General features: G+C 52.8%; 1 protein-coding gene across 2 annotated transcripts in view; it reads left to right on the top strand.

Moving 5' to 3' along the window:
• Col27a1 (collagen, type XXVII, alpha 1) overlaps nt 1-18,125 on the top strand; it is a 122,113-nt gene that overhangs the window by 15,033 nt on the left and 88,955 nt on the right. For both annotated transcript variants that reach the window (XM_013513271.1, XM_005382644.2), the window contains exons 4-5: nt 5,386-5,439; nt 8,602-8,655. In XM_013513271.1, the coding sequence (XP_013368725.1) occupies nt 5,386-5,439; nt 8,602-8,655 (108 nt within the window). The remainder of the gene's footprint in view (nt 1-5,385; nt 5,440-8,601; nt 8,656-18,125) is intronic.

The following is an 18,125-nucleotide window of genomic DNA, read 5'->3' as shown; positions in this document are numbered from 1 at the left end:
CCCTCCCCGCTGAGTGTCCACACAGAGCTGTTCGGTTCAGGGAGGTGGGGGCTTCAGAGGTGAGCCCCTTATCCCGGGCCTCAGAAGAACAGCCTCCTGTCTGGAGAATCTCCTGCTCCACAGCTGGTCAAGATTAGGAGCTGTTTAAGTTAAGCATGCTAGCGCAGCCTGTAATCCCAGCATTCAGGAGGCCGAGGCAGAAGGATTGCTGCAAATTCAAGTGAGTTCCAGGCTAGCTTGAACTTCATTTCGAAACCCTGTCTTAAAAAAAAACAAAAGAAGAAGAAACAAAACCAAAGTGATTCCTGTCATTTCTGGAAAGTGACCCTCGGAGGGCTGTCTCCCCTGTGTACATGAGAACAGTACAGGAGAAGGCTGCCTTGCCCACGGTACTCAGAGGCAGGGTCCTGCAGCTGCCTGGCAGAGGCCGGCACTGAATTGGGCCAGGAGCTGCAGGAGTGGGATCGTGGGAAAGCTGAGCTGGGCTGGCGAGGGGGTGGGGAGGCCACTGCACAGAAGCTGCGTGGAAGCCACGCGCCCAAGGAGGCCCAGCGCGGCCTGGCTTACTCACTGTCACCGTCACGGCAGCATCAGCACTTCTTGCAAGAGTCACCTCAGGAGACTGGGCTGAGGGCTTGGCCCATGGCCACGTGGAGAGCTTTGGAATTGGAATCATTGCCTTGTGGAATCACTCATTCATTCATTCATTCATTAATTCATCCATTCATTCTTTTTTTTTCCAGTGCTGGGATTTCAACCCAGGCTGTTTCCACTCAGCTATACCAGCATCCTTTTTCTTTCTCTTTTATTTTGAGACAAACTGCTAGGCTCTCCAGGCAGGGCTTGAACTTGTGATCTTTTTGCCTCAGCTTCCAGAAGTGAGTGGTGGGATTACAGGTGTGTGCTGCCATGCCTGGCTTCCATTCATTCTTTACAAGAATGTGGGTGGAGTGCCTTTCAAAGGCCTGGTGCTCTGTAACCTTGGACAAGCCTTAACCTCTCTGAGGCTCAGTTTCTGCCCCTGTGAAGTAGAGGCAAGATAGGACCTACCTTTCCAGAGTTGTGTGCATTCGGGGAGGTGAGCGAGTACCACACCCAGCACTGGGCCTGAGTCCTTGTGGATTTCTGTGGCTGTGACAGGGTGGGGTCAGGGGAGCAGGAAGAACTCAGACACAGAAGAAGAGAGTGTCCTACTGCAGCCCAGCTGGGGATGTGAGGTGCCTTGGGGTGGGACGGTCCCACTCTTCGCACCGCTGCAATCAGGGCTTCTCTGTGAGCTTCCAGACTTATTTTCATTTTCATGCTCCTGAGAGCCCCAGCCCGCAGCCTGACCCAAGGTGGGCCTCTGGTGTCTCCAGGGCCCTCCTGCTTTGGGCAGTTAGAAACTGGAGCTGGATCCTGAGACCAGCAGCATCTGGACCAAGGAGAACGAGGTCCCTGTGGAGCCCGGCTTTGTGCTGAGCGGTTTGCATGCTGGGTCCATTGGCTCTGGGCAGGGCTAGAGCCACTGGGACTGTGGACAGGGATGCAGGTGGCATCTGAGGACCCAGCAAAAGCCTGGGGAAGCACAGGAGTCTGGAAGCAAATGGTTCTTGCACCCAGCTGGGAAGGCACCAGGGCCAGGAAAGATGTTACCACTGCCCCACAAGCACTAGAACCTTGAGCCAGGGTCCCTGAAGGAGGTGGGGCCCTGCAGAACACAGCAGGGAAGGAGCAGGAGAGAATTTTGTCCTCTCATATCTGCCACATTTGCTCTCTGGGGTCTCCATCCCCCTTCCCCCTGAAAGCCAAACCCAAGAGCAAGGAATGTCCAGGAGGAGTGGGGTGGTATGCACAAGTCACCAGCTCCCAGGGCTCAGAATGAATCTGATAAGCAGTGTGCACACATGCATATCGTCTTAGAACATGGGTGCAATAATCCCATTTCACAGCTGGATCAACTGAGGCCCAGAGACATAGGGAGATGCGCTACCTTGCTTAGGGCCACTTAGAGCCTGATTCCTAGGGAGGAGCTCTGTCCAGCAGTTCCTTCACCAGGACAGAGACTGGAATGCTCAGCACCCTGTGGGGTATGCTTGGAATCATTGTGAGCTCAGATGGTCAGGGATGGGTGGGCCTTTTGCAGAGTTTCCCCAGCCCCTCCAGGTTACCAGCACAAGCAGAGGCCCAGAAGTCATTGCCCAGGGTTACCTGGCCATGAGCAGCATGCCCTGGCCAGGCCTTCACTCTCCAAGGTCCCAGGCCTGTAAAATGTCTCCTAGGTACTGACTGCCAGCCAGGACTGCCTTCTTCCTGCAAGGCCTGGCAGGTGGGCTGCTACATCAGGGCATAAGGGTGGACTTGTTCCATGGGGTAGGAGCTCCCTAGTCTGGCTGTAAGAGGCTAGGGCCTTGGAGGAAGCTTGGAGTGGCAGCTTGGTTGTTCCCACGGCTGTGTTTGCACGCACCCCAAGGCCAGGCCTCCATGGACTCCCCCAGAACACGCCTGCTCCCCGGTTCCCGCCCTCAGCTCCAGGCCCTCTCAGAGGCCCCGTTGTTTGCAGCGTGGAGTGGAAAATCCCACCCTGGCCCCGTGAATCATCCCGGAGTCACCCGCTCCAGCTTCAGGCCCTGGAAAGAAACGGCAGCATTTTTCCACTACAGAACAGACAGGGTCTCCGACCAGAGCAGGGGGCGCGGGGTACCCTCCCTTGCTGCCATCAACAAAGCAATCACTGAGTGGGGACAGGTTAAGCCTGAGGCTGAGCTGAGCAGCTGGTGGGCCCAGCCCCCTTACAGGCCAGCAGTGGGGACCCGGGCTGCCCTGTCAAGGAGTTGGGCGGTGAGCTGACATCAGCAGGCCAGGCCATGGGTCTTGGCTGGCACTTAAGTTTGCTCTGCAGATGTGGTGGATGAGCTCAGGCTCCTGCCTGGACGCCCCCATTTCGAGGGCAGACGAAATGCCAAGAGGGAGTGTCCAGGCCTCTGCAGCTGTGGCCTCCTCAGGGAGCCACACCCCAAGGACCCTGTCCCTTCCTGTACCATTCTGAGCTTTGACCTCCTGCTCCTTGAGAGTGGGATGATCTGATATTTTTCTCTTACCTGATAACCACACTGAGGCCCCCACGACTCAGGAAAAGCCAGTGTGGGAAGGTTCTGGGTGTTCACATCCTGGATGACCACAGAGCAGAAGGGACTTACTCAAGGCCACATGCCTAGTCAGAGACACACCTGACGAGTTGTCCTTGGAGAAGCTGCCCAGGGAAGCAGAATGGGTCTCATGGTCCTAGGTTTGAGTGCAATCTCTTATTCTCTGTGTGGCCTTGGGCAAGTCACATTACCTCTCTGAGCCTCTCCATTGAAAGCACATTTTATACTCACAGCGGTGCTTAGCCTCGGCCCCAGCATTTTCATTCAATTAATTCCTGGCCCCCTGAGAGAAGTAAGCCAAGCAAGGTCTTTTAGGAAGGGGCACTCTTTGCTCTTTCTCCAAAACATGCCAGGAGAGGTGGCTCAAACTTTTGAGTGGGGAAGTTCCTCGAGCAGGCCTAACAGAAATAACAGCTAACATTTTTTGAGCATTAACTTCGGGCCAAGCCAAAGGATTAGCACATTTTATAGATTATCTGCAGTTATGAGCTATTATTATCCTCATTTGATGAAAGTTTGAGAGGTGGAAGTTTGGAGCCTGAAAGTAGCTTGGCCAAGTCATATGGCTGGTAAGTAGGGGTGCCTAGTGGGAGCCCAGGACCCCCATCTTACACTGCATTCTGCTGCTCCCACCAAAGCAGGAGCAGAGGAATGTAGACTGGCCGCAGTCCCACCCCCACGGGCCCGACACAGGACCAGAGACTATGCCCTGCCCTGCATGTGCCACGGAAGCCAGGCTGCCCCCAATTTGGCCTGCCCCGCCGTGCCTAGATACTCAGAGGTGGCCGGGACTTGCCCGAGGTCACACAGCGGCTCCTCCTCCATCCCCTGGGTCTCTTGCCCAGTGACTGCAGGGCCTTGGTGTCTTATCTGCCTGTCTGGATCGCTCTGATCTTTATTTATGGACGAGCAGGCGCGTGGTGCTCACAGGCCAGCTCTGTGAGCCGAGGCTGCCCAGCGTGAGATCCGGATTAATTACCAGCCAAAGCGTTCTGAGTTTTCAACGCTGATTTTAATTCTGGGCAGGAAACCTGGAATCTCATTGACTGTTATTTGAAACAAATGAATTCCCCAGGCCTCACACATCCTCGAAAGCCTGGCTTCCTTCGAAGGCTTCAGCGCATCTCATCAGGCACTTAGTTAATCCTCATTTACTCCTCTGGGGTAGATGGGACAGTAGCTCCCCATTTTAAAGGGAGAGCATCTGAGTTTCAGACAGGCAGAAGGAATTACACAAAGTCCCCAGCTCTGCAGTGACCAGTGCAGGATTTGAGCAGAGGTCAGCCTGCTGCTCAGTCAGTCTTCCCGGCTGCCTCCCTTCCAGTGTGAAGGGAGGAGAGACAAAGCCAGACAGGTGCTTCTGGAGCACCTCCATCCAGGTCAGGGCTTTCTCCTGTAGGAAGTGGGGAGCCAGTAAATGCTGTTGAGCAGGGCAGTTGCTGGAGAAGGAGGAAGAGGCTGTGTGAGGAGAGGCCGAGGCAGGGAGACCCCTGTGGGGCTCGTGCAGATTCTCAGGAAGCCATGATGAAGGTGGAAGCAGAGAGAACATGAGCGCCAGTGACACAGCAGGCACTGTGCTCATTTGCCGTCTCTACCACCCTTGAAATAATCCCACGGGGAGGGAATTACTGACCCCAGCTGCTGAGTGGCAGTGTGAGGATTTGAACCTAGGCCCAGACAGCTGGAAAGCCTGTGATTGCGCTTTTGATGCCATGCTGCCTGTTCAGGGTACAGAGATGCTTGGTGTGACCTTGGCCAAGTCCCTTCTCCGCTCTGGCTCTGGAGAGAACTTGGCTGGGCTCTGAGGTTCCTTGCTGTTTTATTTTATTAAACATTTGGCTGAGCCCTGGGAATAGAGATGACTCATGCCTTATTGGTTCCTTTGAGGAGACTGTGATCTGCTGGGAGAGCCCAGTGTCTGAGCAGATAACTCCCCAGTAATGGAACAGTCTTTAGGCAGGAAAGAGGGACTTGGGGAAGGCATCAGAGAAGGCTTCCTGGAGGAAGTGACACTATAAGTTACCTGACTGATCAAAGATGGGAGCTTCAAAGGCTGGGAGAGAGTGGGTACTATATTTGAAAGGCCTGAAAGCCTCAAAGAGCATGAGTTCCTTAGGACAGGGCCTCAGGAGACCCCTCTCCCAGCCATGGGATTTCCATGCCCAGAGGTCTAGGCAGGATTGCTGAATGACTGGTTGATTCTATTCTCTGCTCCCCCTTGACGCTTCCTGACGCTGTCTTTTTGCTTTCTGTTCAGGGTCCCCCTGGGCTTCCTGGACTACCTGGACCTCCTGGCCCCCGGGGGCCTCGGGTAAGTGATTACACATGTTCTTTGGCACCTGGGTTGTGCTGTGCCCAAGTCCCAGTTTGTGGTGTGTCCGAAGGCCCTTCCCTGACCCTTGCTAGCACCCATCTTCCTTTTGGGCACTAGAGGTAGACTAGGGCTCTCGGAGGTGCTCTGTGGCTTGGGATGACAGTGTCTTCTTGCAGGGCATCTGTCCTAGGCATCATGCTTGCAATTTGGGGTGTGGAGGGGGCTCGTGAAGACCATCTTCCCGAGCTGATGGACTTTAGCATGTGTCCAGGAAGAAGCCTGGTTTGGGAGGCGGTGCCCCTGGCATGTCCTTTATGTTTTCTGCCTCGCCTTCCTGGGTAGCGATGCTGATCCAGGCAGCTGCATGGGCTGCGTCAGAGAGGGCTAAGCTCCTGGGTGGCAGAGGGCCTGGCAGAGATAACTGCCTGGGGCGTATTTTTAGCTCTGAGCCCAGCGGCTGGTTCTGGTTACACAATTACTCAGCCCTAGCTCCCTCCAGACCTGGCCCTGCGATCCCTGGGCCCAAGGCTCTGGAATCTGCTGTCTGAAGCCACATTTCCTCCTGGCATCCGAGTCTCCAGGAAAGTGCATCCCGAGAGCTGAGGACTAGGCAGGTATCACAGGCACTGCCAGCCACGGAGCCTTGCAGTCTGCAGCATCCTGACAAGACCCCTTGACCTAGCGTTCCAGGCCCAGGAAGGCTGCCCCACTCACCCTCCCTGAGACTTCCTTCCACCTTTACTCCACTGTGTCCTCTACTCAGCAGGTCTCCTTTGCAAAGTCCTCTTCCATTCATGGCTAGGATAAAAGGATAGCTTCTGGTGTGATCCCCAGGTTAGAAACCAGCAAACTGAGGCTCTGAAAGGTTATCACTTAAGGCTCTCTGACTCCAAAACTCACCTTCGTATCTGTACAGCGGTAATTGTTCTCTCTTCAGCCAACCCCTGCCTCCCAGCGGGAGATGGACCTTGTCTTTTTCACTGTCTTACCTGATGCCTAGCTCAGTACCTTGGTGCTGGGGAAATGATTGGAAGAGATTTCTAGTTGGGAGTCAGGAGCATTTTCACCAGGAAGCCGTGTGATCTTGGCCTCAGTTTCCCCATTTATGAAACCTGGGGTCGTGGTGAGGCATTTCTGCCATTCCTCTTGGCTCTCCTGACCTGCTTCCCGGCTCTGTGCCTGCCCCAGCCCCCACCATCCTGTTTCTAGCCTGGAAATTCCATAGATCATAAAATTCCGAAGATAACAGAATGCCGGATTAAACAGTCCCACCGCCTCTCTGCGCAGATGGTGGCCCTGGGCTCAGGGAGGGGCAGGGTCTTACCTGAGGTCACCGAGGCCTGTGGCCTGACCTTTCCACCTCCACACACACCCCCAGCCTGTATAAAGATGTGGGGGGAATCCCTGAGCCCTCCCCCACCAGGCTTTCTAGGCTGCAACATTTATAGAATTGGTCTGCTTGGCTCCGGGTCAACTATGTGCCTCTTTTCTCTGCAAGGCAGTGGCTGGAGAGGGGTGGGGAGTAGGAGTGGGGAGCAGGAAGCCCAGCTTTGCAGATTGCAGATGGGGACCGAAAGCTTCAGCCCACTATCTGTGGGGCCGCTGGGGGCACAGCTGAGAGAGGCAGCCACCTTGACCTTGCATACCCCACGGCTGGCCCTGGGAAAGCTGGGCATCAAAGACCCTCCTCCAACATCCTACCTAGCCTGAGCTCTGGGTAGAGCACAGGAACCTGGGCTGGGAGGGCATAGGAGGTTTTCCAGAGCTCGATGGCTCCCATCATTTACAGGGGACTGAGGCTAGTGAGCGCTGTGGGCTGCACCCATCCAGGTTCCAGCCGCATGCCAGGAGACTGCGGGGTGGGAGGGGGCGGGATGGCTGATAATTTTAGAAGGAGAGTCACACGTGGCACTTATAAATTCCCCAGGCCGAGTGCAGGCTGGACACTGCTGCTTCCTGTGCGTTCAGAGGAGGGGAGGGTCCCTGCTCAGGCATGGAGGAAGAGGGAGGTGCCTTAATTGGAATGTGACGGGCTGCAGCTGGGAGCTGGCCTCAGACAGGGAGGAAGCCAGTTCATGCACAGCTAGACCAAGGAGCCGGTGGGCCCGGGACAAGGACCGAATCCAGAGAGTGGTGGGGCTGGGGCCTGTGGACCCCTCCAGGTGCCCCTTCCTGCTCCCGCTGCCCCAGACTGTTCCCGCCTGGTAATTGGCTCTTCTCCAGCTACAGGCTCAAAGTCTGCAGCCAGGGCACTTGCTGGGAAAAATGGCCATGACACAAGCCAATTGTCTCAGGATATAGAGACGTCTGGGAAACTCAAGGGCCATGAGCAAACTGGGTTTGAAGCCTCTCTCACTTGAGCACACTGCTGTGCAACCTTGACCAGGGCACTTACTTTGCGTCTGTCTTCCCGGCTGCTCTGTGGTCTCTGGAGTATGCAGGAGTCTATGGGAGGCTCTGATCACACACTGGGTTCTTTGTCTGGAAGTGACCAAGCCCCCGCCCCCAGTAAGCTCTCAACTCCTACCAAAGGCCACTGGAGTCCAAAGCACAGAGACCACTTTAGGAAGAGGTCACCTTTGAGCCAGGCCTCAAAGGATGGGTTCTGATTTCAGCCAGCCGGGATGGATGGGCAAGACATGCCCAGCGATGGGGACAGCATGGGCCTCTGTGCTGAGGAGAGATGGTACCAGGCACGCTAGAGAAGAACATAGAGCTGAGTGTGGTTTGAGCCCAAGGAAGCTGGGAGGGTTGATGGGGCTAGGCTGAGAGAGTGTGCAGAAGTGGTAAAATCTAGGGGTAAGACCTCCATTCTTATAGATCTGGGGCTGAGGCCCAGCTCTGGCTCTTAGCAGCTGGGTGAGCTGGGACGGTGACAAACCTCTTCAAGCATTAACTTCACCCCTAGCGCCGACTCCTAGCACCTGCGCCCAGCGCTTGCGTCTCCTCGGTCGGGTAACAGGGTGATGTGAGATAAGGCATGGGGAAGCTCCTCCCGCGCCAGGCTTCCAGGGCCTCCTCGAAGTGGGCTGAATGACCACCATGGTGTGGACAATGTGGTGGGGGGCACACAGCAGTGGGGGAAGGAAGGTGGCAGGCGTTGTTGTCCGAAGTGGGGTGACCCCTCTTTTCTCTCACCCTCCTTTTGTCTCTCTTTAGGGTCCTCCTGGGCCGTATGGAAACCCAGGCCTGCCCGGCCCTCCTGGTGCCAAAGTGAGTATTCGCTGTGGGGTCTGGAGAGGTGGCTGTGGAGTGGGTACTGGGGTAGGGGACCACATTTGGGGTGCTTTCTTGGTGGAGAAATTTCAGGGTCATCGTGGAGGAATCCCATTCAGGCTGGAGGCTCCCTGAGCTTGCTGCTCCCTCCCAGGCTCGCCTGTTCTGGAGGCACAGAGAGGAGTTGTGAGTTTGGCATCTGGTTGGAAGAGGTTGGGGGAGAAGGGCAGGTAGACCCTAGAACCCACAAAGGACTGTAGGCAAAAGGCAATTTGTTGCTCCATGGGGACAGCCTTGAGTGTCAGACTGGGGACACAAAGTTCACCAGGTTGTAAGATGCACCCTGGAGAGACCTGTCAGGTTGTGGGCTGGGGAGGGACCTATAAAGAGCATGTTTTAGAGAAGCACTGAGATGCGTAAAGATCATGTTCTGGAGGGATCTCTGGATGCCATGGGCAGGATGAGTTGGGGTGGAGATCAAAGCCAAAGTGAGGGTGGTATGAGGAGAGGGGAGGCCTGGGCCAACTTGGGCTGTGGGAGGAGGACAGAGATGGATGTCAGGCGAGAGACAGCGACTCTCTGGTGTTAATCTGGGTGACTGAACCTGGAGCCTGGGAGTACTGAGGTGCGTTGCATTTGGGAACCAGGTGGGCGTCATTGGTAGAGACAGTCAGAGCTCAGGGTACTCTGAGCTAGAGATGGCATCTAGGGCAGCTGGCAAAGATGCCACTTCTCTGGGGAAGCCTTCTTGGAATACCCTGTTTTGCTCTTGGAGAGACCTTAGCAGCTGGTACTTTGGGGATGGGAGAACTCCTGGCCGCAGAGCTCCTGAGTGCGTTCGTGGAATGGGCAAAGGACCAGGCTGTCCTGGGAAGTACCTGGACAGAGGAGCTCAGAGCTCTGAGGTGGTGGAAAAAATGGGGGCGGGGGCAAGGGAGAGGATGCCAAGTCCTGGAAGTCAGAAGGGCAGTGTCCGTGTTGAAAGTGTGCAGGCTCCTGGGCTTTGATTGGCCCGGGGCCAAGGTCATTCTTTGCTAATCCAACTGCAAAGGTCGAGAGTTTAAGGAAAGCCTTTATCTGTAAGGTCCAGAGCTGTGCAGAGTGAGTGGCTGATCAGCCTCCAAATCTGGCTCTTCAGGCTTGTGGAACAGGCTCCTCTGCGCAGTCAGCTTAAGGCTGTGGACAGAGGTGGCATCTGAGCTGTCCTGGGGATGTGACTTGTAGTGTCCCATGCTGGGCCCTTGCATGGAGCCACAGGGGCGCTGGCCCCCAGAGATCTGTGATTCTCCGGCCACACAGGGCGAGGCCCCTCCCTGGAGGGCAGAGGTGGAGGCCTCAAGTGAGTGGTGTCCAGCAGCTGGTGGACGCTGATGAAGTTAGAAGGGCAGTGCTACCCTTGCCACCCGCTTCTATCCTGCCAAAATACTCCATGGTAGGACAGGACGGGGGGGGGGGGCTGTCAGCTGTTTCTCCTGCCATTCAGAAAAGCAGCTGTGGGTGTGGCCATGGAGATTTGTCCCTAGCAGGTGAGCCCTGCCGCCACATGGAGCTGAGACTTGTGGACGCAGCTTTAGGGACAGGGCTCCAGCTCCAAGGTCATCCTTTGCTAAGCTAACTGCAGGAGCAGTGGCTTAATGCAAGCCCTGCGTTGGCTGCCCAGGCCTTGCAGAGCGAGTAGGTGTGCAAGGAAGAGGGTGTGAGTTCCAGAGAGGATGCTGGAGCCAGGCGCTGCCTCTCCCCCTGGGACCTGTATAAAATGCTGGAGGATGTGGAGCAGGGGTCGTGCCTTTGCCTAGACACTTGACCTGAGCCCAGGGTTTCGTGGGAGGCCACAGAGTGCTCGGTCTGGTCCAGGCTGGCTGTGATCCCAGGCGGCGTGGCCAGGATAGGGCTAAAGCAGGGGCTATCCCAGGAGCTGACTAGAAGTGGGGTTTTGCTGAGAAGGTCCCCACTGTCCAACACAGCCCTTGGGGCCTGAGGTGCTCCTGGGGGACTGCAGGGCTGGCCATACCAGACCCAGTGCTAGATGCTCCCCCTCCTGCACGGCTTGGCTTCCACGGCTGCTGCCAGGGCCGCCCATCAATTCGTCCTCCTTGGTTTGTTGAGTACCTACCATGTACCCTGGTGACAGCCTGCTCTTGCCTGGCTTAGCCCTTGTCCTGTTGTCTAGCTCAGTCTTCTCCCCCAGGAGCTAATGGCTTTGTGGGGTAAAGATCCCCGTGCTGGCCTCAAGGGTGGGCAACACAGGAGCACAGCGAAGATCGTGGAAGGGACAAGAGGAAAGGTGAGGGAACGTCTACCTTTTGAAGTCCCCAGGAGTGGCAGCCCAAGGGCAAGGTGAGACGCCCGGGTCCCTCACTTGCCAGGGATGGGGTCCTGGGGTTTGTCTGCGGCAGGAGCTGTGGGGGTTCCACAGCTTTGGAAAGTCAGCCCGGGTTTCACTCACCCTGAGGGCCACGCTCCTATCTGGTGAAAAGAGGGCTCCAGCTTCCTCCTGGAGTTGAGGTTGAGGACTCTGGGCATAGCCTTGGGAAGGCGGCTCAGGGGAGAGTCACTGGGTGGATTCATTTATCCAGTGACCTTCAGGGCTGGGGATTTAGCTCAGCGGCAAAGCGCCTGGCTGGCAAGTGGAGGGTTGTGAGTTCGATTCCTGGTACCGGAAAAAAACGAAAAGAAACTAAAAAATAAATAAATAAATAAATAAATAAATAAATAAATAAATAAATACATAAATAAATAAATATCCAGCGAGCTTCTGGAAAGCGCAGTGGTGAAGAGCACAGACGCTGGGGCCCAGTGGCTCAAGTTCAGATCCCAGCTTCTTCACCTCCTAGTTCTGTGACTGTAGGCGAATGATTTGATGTTTGCATGCCTTAGTGTCCTCATCCAGAAAGTGGAGTAATAACAGTAGCTGGCACGGCGAGTCCTCCCGAGGAGTGGCTGAGCGTGCCCTCCTTGTCTGTTGTGTAGTGCCAGCTGTGGGAAGTGCTGCAGCGGGGTGGGCATCCCAGTCAGCCCTCAGCCTGTGCCAAGCACCAGGTTCAGCAGGGCACCGAGAGGCAGCGTCCCTGCCCTTGAGGAGTGCAGAGGCAGAGAGCCAGAAAGAAAAGCAGATCAAACAAGAAGTGGAGGAGCTACACTGTGGCTATGGCTCTGGGGCCCCATGTGACAGGTGTGGGCCGCTCAGAGTCCCCCACATAGGGCTCGATCTGCCCTGGGAGGTGAGGGCCACCTTCCTAGGGGGCGGGAAAACAGAACCGAGGTCCAAAGGGTGGTGGGCAACTTGGTGACAGCGCAGGAAAATGCTGGGGAGCACTGCTGCTCTGCGGGGGTTTGGACTTTATCCAAGGAGTAGCCAGAAGACAGAACAGACTTCAGCAGAGGTGAAATGTCTGGGGAGATTTGCAAAGGCCCCTTAGGCTGCCTGAGAAGCTGGCTGGGCCCCAGGCCTGTGGGGGGCCTGGTGCTGCCCCCGGGGGTGCTGGCAAAGGCAGGGGGTTCGGCGGGATGCAAGGCCCTGGCGCAAGGCGGGCAGGGACTCCACTCTGGGGCAGCCAAATGCTGTGATGCTGGTTGGCCCACCCTTCTGCAGTGAATTAGCGAGGATTACTGAGGCGCTGGGGCGGAAGCCTGCAGGAGGGGAGGCTCAGGGAGCCGCATGAGCAGGTGGCTGCTGGCAGAGCTGTGGGAAAGGGGTGGAGACAGCGCCATGGGGTTCTTAGACCTCAGCCTACCTTTCCCCTTTCTCCGATGACCGAGATAAGAGGCCCCGCCCTGGTGGGCATCATGTGTTTGAGCAGTGCTGGCCGACAGCTTTGTGAACATTGTGCAGGTGTTATGACCCCATTTTGTGGATGAGAAAACAAAGGCCCAAAGTGGTTAAGTGATTTGCCCAGCATCATGTTTCAGGCAGGTGGCGAGGCCAGCATCCCAGTGTCTGATGTGGAATCCTGTCCGCTGAGCCCCAAGTTGTTCAGCCTTGTGTGTCACTTATATAACTAGCTTCACTTGCGAGGTTAAGTCTGGGCTTCAGTACTTAACAGTTGCTGTGAGCATTTTTTGTTGCTGACGTTTTCCCCACATGTGTATTAAAGGCTACATAGCGTTCTCCAGTATCCTATAACTGATTTCCTCGTGCCAAGCCATCTTTTACTAATGTGTAGGTATTATCTTGATGAACGTTTCTGTATATAAAGGTTGGAATATCTAATTATGTCTTTATGGATATATTCATAAAAATAAAGTTGCTAGCATGGACTCAGAAGCCAGTGCACCTGAGTTTGAATCCTGACTCCCCCACTTGCAGGGTGTATGACTTGGGCAAGTTACTGAACTCTTAGTTTAAGATCTCAGTTTCCACTTCTGTAGAATGGGCACAGCAACAGTTCACGCCTTAGGATTGCTCCGAGGATAAAAGTGTGTATATGTGTACTTATATATGCCAAGATATATATGTATATGAATATACATGGAAACGTATGGATAATATATCACATGCCTTGAACATAAAAGCAGTGTGAATATCTGCTATTATTGTACTAATATCTGCCTTCTGGAAAGAGTGAGTCATTTCATGCTGCTGTTAGCAGTAGAGAAATTCAAGCTGGGCGCGGAGGTGCATCCTATAGCCCAGCACTTGGGGAGGCTCAAGCAGGATTGCAGGTTCAAACCCAGCCTGGGCAATTTAGTGAGATCTTGCCTCAAAATAAAATTTTAAAAAGGTCTTACGGGGCTGGGGATTTAGCTCTGTGGCAAAAGCGCCTGCCTGGCAAGCGCAAGGTCGTGAGTTCGGTTCCCGGTACCAGAGAAAAACCAAAAAAAATAAAAAAATAAAAAATAAAAAGGTCTTGGGATGTAGCTCAGTGGTAGAGCACTGTCGGAAATGTGCAAGGCCCTGGGTTCAATCCATAGCACTGTAGCGAGAGAGAGAGAGAGAGAGAGAGAGAGAGAGAGAGAGAGAGAGAGAAGGAAAGAAAGAAAGAAAAGAAAGAGAGAGAAAGGAAGCAAGGTAGGAGTTCTATTTCTGGCCAGGCATGGCGGCACATGCTTGTAATCCCAGAGTGCTGGGCAGCGGAGGCACGAGGGCTGCAAGTCTGAGCCCAGCCTGGCAACTTAGTGAAACCCTGTCTCAAAAAAAAAAAAAAAAAAAAGAGTTGAGGATGTAGTTCAGTGTTAAGACCCTGGGTTCATTTCCCAGCACCATGACAGATGGATAGACAGACAGACATAGACAGGCGAATTCACTATTCACCTCACTCTCTGCTCATCCATGAGATGGAATTTTTTCTTATGTTCACTTTTACATGCTCTTTGTCATTTGTGAGTTGGTTGATTTTGGAGGTTGGGATGGTGGTGTTTTCTAGCGACTTGTGAAAATTGTTTATATTTCTATATTAAACTTCATGTATGTTGCAAATATTTGCCAATGTGTTGTTAGCCTGTAAAGGGCTTTTATAATGATTTTTACAAATGCAAGTTTGTTTGTTTGTCTGTTTAAAGAAGGAAAGGGGACCAAATAAAAAGGAATTAAAATGTTAAGGTGTGCTATGTACATGTGTCCACTCCCGACAAGGAATGTAAATGTTATGAACTGCAAACATGTGCTGCTGCTAATAAAAAATACTAACACTAATAGCTAACTTACTAGGCATTTATGCTATGTCATCTAATTTGGAGAGGGCTTTGCCAATAAGTAAAATTTATGATTTCTTTTTCTTCCCTCCCTCCTTCCTCCCTCGATTCCTTGTGCTGGGAATTGAACCCAGGGCCTTGCGCATGCTAAGCATGTGCTCTACTACTGAGCTACACCCCAAGCCCTGTTTTGTCTTTATACTTGGAAGTGTCTTTTCCATCTTAAGATCAGAGAGGTAGTCACTTTTATTCCTAGTAATTTCATAATGTCATTTGTACTATTAAAATTTTTAAACCATCTAGAAGTCATCTTAATGGGGAGGGGTAGAATACAAAGTAGGCCTCCAACATTATCTAACCATTTATTAAACAAGATTTCTTACATTGATTGTTGTAGGGTCTATTTCATTGCTTTGTTTGTTTATTTGTACTTAGTAAGCATTAGCATTAGTATTAGTAAAATACTATTTTATATGACATTTACTGCACTATGTGTCTCTTCTCTCCTCTTTTAAAATATATTTCCAGCAGTTTTCTCCGTTCAGCAAACTTTGTGGCCACCTTAATTTCCTTAAAAAAGGATGTTTATTGGAATTGTATGAAATGTGTATATTAATTTATGAAGAACTAACATCTTTAAAATATTAAGCTTTCCTATGTACACACACGAAATGTTTTCCCATTTGCTTGGGTTTTAAAAACATCTTTTGGTAAACTTTTATAGTTTTTATTGCATAATCCCTGCACATTTCTTTTCAAATTTATACTTAGAAACTTTTTGTTTTTGTTGCTGTTATGATTGGAGTAGTCTTCCCTATTGTATTTTCTAACTGGCTCTTAGCCATTGAAGAAAACTCTTGGTTTTTGCATTTTTGTACTTTTTTTGTTTAATCTATGACTATCCCCTTCACTGAGGTATTTTATTAGCTCTACTAGTATTTCAGTAACTTCTGAATATTCTAGACAAGCATTCATATGGTTTGCAAAGGACATACTTTTGTCTCCTTTTTCTCAAATGTTAGTTGTTCTTATTTGTTTTTCTTGTCTTAGGACATTGGCCAGCACTTCTAATCCCATGAAACAGTAGTAGCAGTAGTGGAAATCTTCAGAGGAAGTCCCAGGATGAGGCCAGATCTGACCCAATCCCCTACTGCTGTCTCCTGAGGGCACATTCACTCATTTGCTCATTCATGAGCTATTCTGTGATGCCTTTTCCTGGCCAGGCCCTGTGCCAGGTACTTGAGATCAGAGATAGCTTATACAGGAGCTTCCAGTCCAGGATCTCCTACTCCTTCGTGATGTATTCCTCCTCCGTCTCAGTCTCTCCTTGGACTCTGTCCCCCTAGAGCCCTCTCATGTGTCATGTCCCAGCCCTACCAGCAGGAGATATGCTGAGCACAGTTCCCGTTCCCACAACGCTCTTGGCACATAAGGTTTAGACCCTGTCTTCCTATAGTCTTCCAGTCCCGTAAGGGCCTGCTGTCTAGTCCAGGCAGAATCTACCATTCCCTGCATAAGTGGCTTGCTCAAGGTCACCTTGCCATGAATCTGCCTCAAAATACTCCCTCTTGCTTTGATTGAACACACTCCTCCCATTTCTCTGGCCATTTTCTGAAGCAGTTCTGGAAACCCTCTTTCACCAGTATCTTTGAGGAGTGATTTAAAAAATGGTAAGTGCTGCTGCTGAGTGCTACTGTAAACATTTTAAATCTATGTAAGACACAGGCAGCTACGATAGCACGGCCAAGATACTCGTGAAAGAGGACTTCTAGAACTGCTTCAAAATGTGGCCAGGGCGATGGGCTAAGTATGTTCCAAGCAAGGAGGAGTGCCTTGATGGTTAACGACAATGTGTCTTACTGTCACCGATATTTAAAAATTTAAACACTCACCTTATTGTTTGGTTATGCTTCATAGCTTTGCTCTGCCTCAGTTTCCTCTCCTGTACAATGGGGAAAGTGACAGTTGGTGTTTTGTAGATTTGGAGGAGTAAATGGATTAATATGCATGCAGGGGTTAGAAATGCGTGTGATGAATGCTAGTGATATTGTCCTTCCTGGCTTGGCTGGCTCCCCTGCCACAGTTCCTCAGGGGCAGCAGCTGTGGTTATTTCTCCCTGGCACTCTCTGTGTTCTTCAGAGGAGTTGGCTTGCAGTAGATGATCCATGAGTATCTGTCCTCCTTAGTGTCCTCGGGAAGTGACTGCATCCCAAACACTGTGCAGGCTGCTGAGGATACAGAGAGAAATCCATAAAGGAATAAATGCCCCAGCTAAGGACCTTGGGCCAGGGAGTAAATCTGTCACCCCTCTGCGTCTCAGTTTCCCCTCTGTCATCAAATGACAGAATAGGGTGCATGAAGACCCAACCCTGCATGCTTTCTGTGCCAGCTTCTCCGTTGGCTGCAGAGTGAGGTGGGCCAGGGCGGGCGAGGAGCAGCTCCATCCTTTTTTGGCCATGAGAATCCTCACTAGTCCTGGCCCTGGCCTTGTACCATGGACATAAAAGGTGTGGAGCTGGGTTTGTGAGCGGCGAGGGTGGAGAGTGTCCGTGAGGGCCACTGCAGTGCCAGGTAGATCGGGGGTGGGTTCTGCAGAGGTGACCAGAAGGCGCCCAGGTAGAGCTGGCCTTTGACCTGGGGCAGGTGGCTGGGGAGCGGGAGGAGTGTGGGGGAAACATCCGGTCTTCCGATGTGCAGATCGGGAACCCAGCCTCTCACCTGCTGGATTAGCTCAGGCTGTGCCCAGCTGCTCTGAACCCCAGGGGACCCTTGTCCTTTGCTGGAGCAAGCGAGTCAGAGCACAGAGAGTGCCCAGCAGTGTCTGCATGTAGTGGGGGAGCATCGAGAGGCCATCCCTTTCCCTCCGGGAGGCTCTTTCCCGTGCACCAATTTTTCACAAAGAGTGACTGAGTCAGGATTTGGAAGGTCTGAGTTCTGATGAAGAAAATACTCAAATAGGAATTAATTAAAGTTGGCCAAGCCACCCTTCCCCTGTGTCATGGCCATTATCCCACTGGCCTCTTGCCTGGCAACCCTGGAAAGACTCTGTGTGTGTGTGTGTGTGTGTGTGTGTGTGTGTGTGTGTGTGTGTGGCATGTGCGCATGCGCACAAGTGCATATCCCATATTAAAGGGAGGAAACCAAGCTCAGAGATAGGAGTGTACTGCCCGAGGCCTCTCTGTGAGTCCATGGCAGGCCCAGGGCTGCACCCTAGGACTCTGGGCTCAACTGAGGAAAGGATGGGAAGAAACTGGCATGAGGAGAGAGGGGACAGGGATTCGGAGCTCTAAGAAAGTGACGTCAGGGCGGAGGACTTCCCAGAGCTCTGCTTCCTGAGGAATGAATGGGGTTTGATGGCATACAGGGGGAAGCCTAGAAGCCTCACGTTGGTCCCTGTGAGAAACACAGCTGGTGAACTCTGGGGGCCTTTTTCCTGTGCTCCAGGCTCTCAGGGGTCAGGATCCTTGTGACAGGGACTGTCCTGTATGCTGGGCTTGAAGAGAGCTTGCCTCCTCCCACCTGGGACTGACTTCCTGTCAGTTTCTCCCCAGTTCACTCTTGTAACTCATCTGCTTCCAGGACAGCCTAGAACACAGGTCTGGTGTCACAGGGTGCTAGTCTCCGTTCTGCCAGTGCCCATGCCCTGGGACCTCCCACAGTTCCTTCTTCGGGCCTGCATTCCCCGGATGTGTTATAGGGTAGTCACACTTCCCTTGCCCACTTCCTCCAGCTGTTCTGGGAAGGAAGGGTGGTGAAGATGTTAAGCGGCTGTCGGCGCAGTGCCTTGGGTGATTAGAGGGCAAGGAGATGAGCATGAGCTCTCTGGAGAATGGAAA

Source organism: Chinchilla lanigera, unplaced genomic scaffold (assembly GCF_000276665.1).
Source record: "Chinchilla lanigera isolate Chin_1 unplaced genomic scaffold, ChiLan1.0 scaffold00018, whole genome shotgun sequence".
NCBI lineage: Eukaryota > Metazoa > Chordata > Mammalia > Rodentia > Chinchillidae > Chinchilla > Chinchilla lanigera.
Note: the sequence above shows the minus strand (reverse complement) of the source record. Positions and strands in the feature narration are given on the sequence as shown.